Source organism: Cystoisospora suis, assembly GCF_002600585.1.
Source record: "Cystoisospora suis strain Wien I chromosome Unknown contig_2556, whole genome shotgun sequence".
NCBI lineage: Eukaryota > Apicomplexa > Conoidasida > Eucoccidiorida > Sarcocystidae > Cystoisospora > Cystoisospora suis.
The window spans coordinates 182-7,501 of NW_027155354.1; the positions used below are offsets into that span (position 1 = coordinate 182).

The following is a 7,320-nucleotide window of genomic DNA, read 5'->3' on the forward strand; positions in this document are numbered from 1 at the left end:
TCTTCTTTCTCCTTTGTACCCTTCTTCGTTCTTCTTCCTTTCTTCTTTCTTCTTCCTGTCTACCTTTCTTCTTTCTTCGTTTTTTCTTCTTTCTCCTTTCTACCTTTCTCCCTTATTTCTACCTTGCTTCTTCCTCTCTCCTTTTTCCACCTTTCTTCTTTCTTTTTTCTTTCTTTGTGTTGTGGTATGGCGCTGACTGACTAGGGGTCGTCGGTTCAAGTTGCTATGTTTCTATCCCTGGCGTATCAGATGAAGGTCTTAAGAAAGCCTTCCCTTCTTATTGTTTGCGAAGATAAAGACGATAGTCACGGCGCTTGCCGAGATGAAAAAGAAGAAGAAGAGAATAAAGTTCATCGTGAACGGTTTTCGAGATCTCTGAAAGAAAGAAGAAGAAGAAAAGGAGGAGAAGATAAACAAGATGTGGTTTCTTCATTACAGTTCTCGAGAAAAAGACAAAGAAGAGAAGGAAATGATGACGAGGAGAAGAAGAATCGAGTAGAAGAATCTCCGGAGAAGAAACAAAATGACGAACGTGGGGAAAAAAAGAAGGACACCTCTGAGGGTGTATATACACCTGAGAAGAAAAGGTCATGTAGTGAATCTAGTCCGGTCTCTCTTCACAACAAAGAACACCATCACAATCCAATGTCTTCTTCTTCTTTCTCTTCTTCTTCTTCCTCTTTCTCTTCTTCCTCTTCCTCTTCATCTTCTTCTTTCTCTTTCTCTTCTTCTTCTTCATGTCGAGGTCGTCATTGGATGAGAATTTTTCGTCGCTGGGCGCCTTCGTTGTTTGTGAGGTGGTTCCTAGACGACTGCGTCTGTCTCCTTCCAAATTCTTCTTCTTCCTCCTCTTCGTTGACTCGCTCCTTCTCTTCTTCTCCCCCCTCTGAAGTATTTCAAAGAAAAACTCATTTTCTGTCTTCTCCGCCTTTTCCCGACCAAGAAAGAGATCAGGATTCTTCCACACAGAAAGGGACCAAGGATGATGATGATGATAAGAAGAAGAAGAGCGATAGCAGGAGCTCTCGCGAAAGAGAAGAAGAGGCAGAAGAAAGAGAAAAAGAGGCAGGAGTAGAAGAAGAGAAGAAGAGTGAGAAGTGTCTGAATGGGGGAAGCGAAAGAGAAGAGAGAGGAAAGCAAGAAGAAACAGTATCGACAGTGGGAAAAGAAGAAGAGAAGCAAAAGAAAAAGAAGAGAAACGATGTGGGTATGAACAGGAGGACAGCAGATATCTTGCTTATAACGTATAAAGACTTTGTAAAGTATGCTGATGCTATAGAGCGATCGATTTATACGTCTAATGGATTGAGTTTTGCTATCTTTGATACGCGCCATCCTTATTCAACTTCTTCTGCTTCTTGTTCCTGCTCTGCCTCTCCTTCTTCCTCCTCCTCGTCGTCTTCTATTCACGAAGCAGATACCTTTCTTTGTCATGAGGAAAGTCTTCTCTATGGCATCGCAGAGACCATCGATTCCTTCGTGTTTCAGATTCCTCATGGGGAAAGAGGAAGAAGAAGAAGAAAAGGAGAAAAAGAACAACAAGAAGAAGAAGAAGAAAGAGCGACCGCAAAGACAGACGAACGACGAGATCTTTCGTGTGATCTTCTCCCTCAGAAGCTTCTCATCACAAAGTAAGAAGAGAAGGGAAATACACCGCGATAAGGTAGAGACATACGTACATCGGGAGATTCAAGATGGATAGAGCGATAGATTAAAGATAGATAGATGGATAGGAGAGAGAGAAAGAGACAAGTCGTAGGCTGAGTATGTTATCTCTGAATGAACTGCATGCATCCATGCATGTATTTTATGTATACAAATGTGTATGTATGGGTGATGTCGATCTGTGTGTATAGACAGCGTAGTGGTCTGTTTATTTTTTTGTGAGGGATTAGGTTCTGATCGGAAAGCGTAGAGATCGCTGTGTGGACATAGGCTTCTCTTAAGGTTGTCTGTCTCGAGATTAGGAAAGGGAGAGAAAAAGAAGAAGAAGAAGAAGATGAAGGATTTGTCGAAGAGAGGAGGGCGAGCAGAAGACAGTGGTAGATCATGCAGAAGAACCCATGTTTCTTATTTCTCTCTCTTCTCTTTGTTTCTCCGCTTTCTTTCTTAGAAAGATACTGGGCTGATATATACACGTAGAGAAGCTGATGACTCTACTTTCCCGCAGTCATCACGCGAAGACGAGGAAGAAAGAATGGGTCCGTCGACAGTTGTCGGTACAGGGAGGTGTATGAACACCCTGAGAGGTCTCTTTTTCTTCTGCTTTCATGGTGGTCTTTCGCCTTCCTATTACAACGTTAATCTCCTCCATTTCTTCGGCCGTTTGGTTTTCTTCTTCTTTTTCATCTCATTCACACAAGTTCTTGTTGAAGCAAATACGACTAGACACAAACACAAGTGCATGTTGGACGTTCAAATGCATGTGTACTGTCGTCTCTCTACAGGTGTACATACACCATGTAGAGAGAGAGAGCGAAACATTTTTGTCCTATGTACGGCAATGTATACATTGTGTACGTTCTTCACTATGCCGATACATAGGTGTGATATATGTAAATAGGACCTATACATATTCCTCTCCCCTTTGTATCTTGTTTCTCTCCTTCCGTGTCTACTTGTCTGTATCTACAGTTGTGATCCATCCCTATGCTTCAACACGCTTAGACGTCTTCTTCCTCTTCTTCTTCCATCCATCTTTCCTTCTCTCAAACATGTAGATCTTCATCTTAGCAAACTCACTTCGTCTCCTTCTATCTCTTCTTCTTCTGCTTCTCTCTTTTCTCCCCCTCTAGCTCTTTCGTCGTCTTCTTCTCATTCTTCCTCTTCCTCTATGGCTGTCCAAGAGAACAACGACGGCCACGACAATGTGAGAGAAGATGAACGGACGGCGTCTGTGATAGTGAAAGAGGAGGAGGAGAAGAAGAAAAGAGAAAGAGAAAGAAGAAGAGGAGGAGGAGCTTTTCTTTCTTTTCTGCGTTCGTATGTCTATCCTTTGATTCTAAGAAGAACAAGAGAAAGATGTCTCTACTCTTTGCTGCCTGATATAGAAGGGGAAGTTCAGTTGTTGAGCTTACAGAATGGACAGTCGGAGAAGTCTCTTCGCCTCTCTCCGTCTTCTTCTTCTTCTCTCTTCTTATCGCAGACAGAAAGGCTATATTTACAACTGCATGCGGTAGGGAAACAGAAGCTCTATGAGTGTATCATGAAGATAAACACGGCAGGTGAGAACGATGAGAAGAAAAGGAGGAAGAAAGAAGAAGAGGAGGAAAAGAAGAAGAAGAAGAAAGTGCAACAAGAAGAATGTAGACGAGATGAAAGAGATGAAGGAGAAGAAGAAAAAGGAAAAAAAAAGGAAGACCGTGTTGATGAAGAAGAAGAAGAAGAACGCTTAAGATCTTTGTGTGTACAGGAGCATGCAAGGGACATGATACGAAATTTACTTCTCTTTACAATCCATCCGATGCTAGTATCGAAAGACTTAATCTCTTCGTCTCTCTCTTTGATGAGACAAGATGAAAAAGGAAAGAAGGAGAAGAATAAAGAGGATGGCCGTCTGGGTTGTCTAGAGAAAGAAAGAGAGGAAGAAGAAGAAGAAGACTTGTTAATCAAGGTAAGCGAGAGCCCCTGTTCTCTGCAGAGATTCGAAAGAGTAGAGAAGGAAGGAGGCGAGAGGGTAGCCCACGCATACTTAGGTATAGATATCTATATATATATATATAAATATACGTATGTAGATCTTTGTATGTCTCTCTCTCTCTATATATATATATATATCTCATAGGTGCATGCATGAGTGTATTTGAGTCTGCTGGGTCCTTGGAAAGTAGGGGGTTTGTGTAGATACGGAAGGAGGAGGAAGAGAAGAGAGCATGTTCGTCTTCTTGTCTTCTTTCTTGGTATGTCTTTTTTCTCTTTGATTCTTTTCTTTTCTGTGTGTTTGTGTCTGTTGGATGTTAGAGAGTCTCTACAGCCCTATCGGAGATCTTAAGAGTCTCTTCTTTTTCTTTTCCTTCATCTTCATCATTCCGTCATCTTCCTTCTCGTACATCCTCCTCTCATGCATCCCAAGGTTGTTCTCTTCCCTGTCTTCACACGAGGAAATCTTCTCTTCAGCAACAGAAATCTACACTTCTCTGTCTGTCTCGCAGTCCTGGCGCATGCACGGACAGCAATGATAGAAATGCAACTGCCCATCTCATGAACTCAATGGAGAAAGAAAGAAGAGAGGAAGAAGAAGAAGAAGAAAGAAGACGAGGAATAGAAGAGGAAGAAGAAGAGTGTAAGATTGTATGTAGTTACTGTCTAGCATCTTCTGACGGAAAGAGACGGATTGAGAGAATACTTAAAACTCACTTCAATACATGGCAGATACGAAGACTTGCAGGCCTCCTCGGTGTGTCTCCATGGTATCTCTCCAAAGAGGAAATTAATCAAAGCGCAAAGATCAAGTAAGTTGTCTCAGCATTATCTTTCTTTGTGTCTTCGCTTGCTTTCGTTGTATAATCTTCATAGAGACTGTAAGACGTACGAAGAGACTCTTCACAGCAAGAAAGACACCTGTCCTCTCCTGAGGTCTCTCTACTTCCAGAGACATACATAGATGTGTCTATATGAATCTAGAGAGGGGTATCTATATATATAGATATACGTGTGTATACATGGAGGTATGTAGACTTCTGTAAGGCCTGTGGGTTGAGCTCCGCTTGCAGGAGGTTCTTCTGTGATATTAGAAGATAGACAACTGTGATGGACTAACTGGCGTGACCGGGGCCATCAAGAAGAAGAAGAAGAGGGAAGTTCCTTTCTTCTTCTTGCTGTTTCTTCTTCTTTCATTATTTCGCATAGTGAAGATAGTAAGGACGTCTTTATATCTTTTCCCCTCTCATCTACTTCAGTGGAGGTATCTAGCTGAGGTATTTCTCTATCGGTATCTCTATGTATGTATAGATATATGTATACTTTTTAGATGTGAAGACCTTGCTGAACTAGCTAGGAGATCTAGAGCAAATGAGAAAGAAGGCATCTCTCCCCTGTCTTCTGTCTTTTTCTTTCTTTCTTTTTCATGTTGCTTTAGATGGCTCGTTGATTTCCTAAGAGAATCTTCGAGCAAGACACGTCTTGAGAAGTCTTCTTCTTCTTCCAATTCCTCTTCTTCTTTTAGCAAGTTTATGTCGTCTCGTCATCCTTATCTTCAGCAGGGGCGTGTTCAGGAACCCACTTTTCCCGAAGATTCTCACCAGCAGAATAGCGCAGAAGACATCTCAACAACGACAAAAAGAGATGAAGAAGAAGAAGAGGAGGAGGAGAAGAAGAAGAACGAGAAGAAAGAGAAGAGAAAGACTGTGTCTATGAAGGATGATGAAGGCCCCGTCGTTGTCGAAGAAGAAGAGAAAGAGAACTGTATGGACAAAACTCACACAAGTGGCTTTGATAAGAATACAATAGGAGCCGCCAGGAGTACTAGTAGTAGATGCGCAAATGTTGATTCTCTTCATAAGAAGAAGAACCATAGAAGTACCGTAGAGAGAGGGATGGAAGAGAGAGTGAGAGGAAAGGAAGGAGAAAGACGAGGAGAAGGAGAAGAAGAAGAAGATAGAAAAGAAGAGAGAGAGAAGTTCAGTGGGTGGAGTGGACATGGTAGAAAGGTTGTCATTCTCAATCCGTTGTGTGAGGGGGGACGTATGGATCGAAGAGACAGAAGAAGAGGAAGAAGAGAAGTAGAAGATAAGAGAAGAAGGAAGGATAGAAACAGAGAACAAGAGGAAGATGAAGAAAAAGGAGATGAAGAATTGTATGAAAGGCTTCGTATGGGTGGAAGAGAGAATGAAGGATCTGTTGCATCTTTTCTTCAAGCTGCCTTAGGCAAACTGATCTTTGCTATTTCACCTGGTGTATCTACAGCTGAAGCAGGTCAAATTTTGCATCATTTTCTTAAAGAAGATTCTGCTAATGTACCAGTAAGATGGACAAGGATCGAGATGTCTCTCTATCTGTCTACGTTGCCAAGAGACATGAGAAAGAAGGGGAGACAGAAGAAGCAAGGAGTATAGAAGAGAAGTAACGGTCTCTCTTTGGCTGTGGGAGCTCAGCGCGAAAGAAACTAGTCTCTCTTCTACCCTCTTCTACTCTTCCTCTCTCCGTTCATCCAAGACTGCATGCATAGATCTCTACCTACATCTTCAACTACAAATATCGCCTTTTCATGTAACTGTCTATCTATGTATGTGTCTCTCTGTGTCTAGGTATGTAGTAGTTTATCGACTACCAAGTATTCGAATAGCACGGGAGCCTCGGTAAGGAGAGCTTCTTGGGTAGGAAAGATTTTGTCAGAAGAGTCTGGAGCGGGCGGCGGATCGCAAGACGTGCTTACCCTTACAAGAAGGTCCATCACTTCAGACGAGGAGAAGAAGCAGAAGCTGCTCTCAGCATTCCAATAGTGACTATCATATTGAGAGATAGATAGATAGATTATAGATAGATAGATAGATAGACTAAAGATAGATGGATAGATATCCGCGATGGAGACGTACATATTCCGAGTCGATATGATATGTATGGAGAGATGAGATGTGTGTCAAAGTGCATATAAGTATGGTGGGGCTGATAGCTCTGTAGCTATGCTGTGTCTATACATATTTATAGGGTGATTTCGGGATGCATGAGGTGTGTGTTTGTGTGTTGTTCATAGGCCCTTCTTATAGAAGATCTTTCTTCTCTGTTCTACCTCCGACCGCATGCGCTTAGTCATATTACAGATCTCATCTGGTTAAGTTTTCCTCCTACAGCCAGATCTATTGTATTTCCCTCCTCTTCCTCCTTTTGTTCTCCATTTGAATTATCTTCTTCCTTCTCGGGTGAATTTGTCTTGCTTCAGCCAGCCCTTGTGTCACACCAACAGCAACCTATGCAGAAAAAGGCTAAGGTGGAACGTCCCTTAGCGACTTCACTAGATACAAGCACAGGTAGGATTCTCTCGAGAAGAGAAGATGAAGATCTACAGGGAGAAGAACGTTCATCCAATGCTGAAGCTGACAGTTGTAGAAGGAGTCCTGTGAATAGGAGTCTCTTGAATGTGGCTGCCGATCATCCTCGTCATTCTACTCGTATACAGTCTAATCGAGAAGGAGACAGAAAAGCACAAGAGGGCTTGGTAGTCCGAGGAGTAGGAGAAGAAGAAGAAGACTTGTTAAAGAATGGAGAAGAAGAGAAAAAGGAGGAAGAACGAGGACGTTGTTGTTTGAAGGTGGGGAGGATAGAAGAAGAAAGGAAGGAAGAGACTTTAGTGACTGGTAAGGACAAGATGGAGGTACAGGAGAA

General features: G+C 42.2%; 2 protein-coding genes across 2 annotated transcripts in view; one reads left to right on the forward strand and one right to left on the reverse strand.

The window, feature by feature from the left end:
• Window position 1: 1 nt before the first annotated feature.
• CSUI_005267 (snf2 family amine-terminal domain protein) overlaps window positions 2-7,320 on the forward strand; it is a 9,518-nt gene continuing 2,199 nt past the window's right edge. The window contains exons 1-5 of the mRNA XM_068065444.1: window positions 2-1,631; window positions 2,635-3,613; window positions 3,961-4,451; window positions 5,078-5,960; window positions 6,692-7,320. The exon at window positions 6,692-7,320 is cut by the window's right edge and continues 53 nt beyond it. Of these exons, the coding sequence (XP_067922573.1) occupies window positions 226-1,631; window positions 2,635-3,613; window positions 3,961-4,451; window positions 5,078-5,960; window positions 6,692-7,320 (4,388 nt within the window). The 5' untranslated portion in view covers window positions 2-225. The remainder of the gene's footprint in view (window positions 1,632-2,634; window positions 3,614-3,960; window positions 4,452-5,077; window positions 5,961-6,691) is intronic.
• Window positions 278-7,320, reverse strand: part of CSUI_005268 (uncharacterized protein) — a gene marked incomplete at both ends in the record, with an annotated part of 8,831 nt that continues 1,788 nt past the window's right edge. The window contains 3 exons of the mRNA XM_068065445.1: window positions 278-375; window positions 634-1,101; window positions 3,444-3,565. Of these exons, the coding sequence (XP_067922574.1) occupies window positions 278-375; window positions 634-1,101; window positions 3,444-3,565 (688 nt within the window). The remainder of the gene's footprint in view (window positions 376-633; window positions 1,102-3,443; window positions 3,566-7,320) is intronic.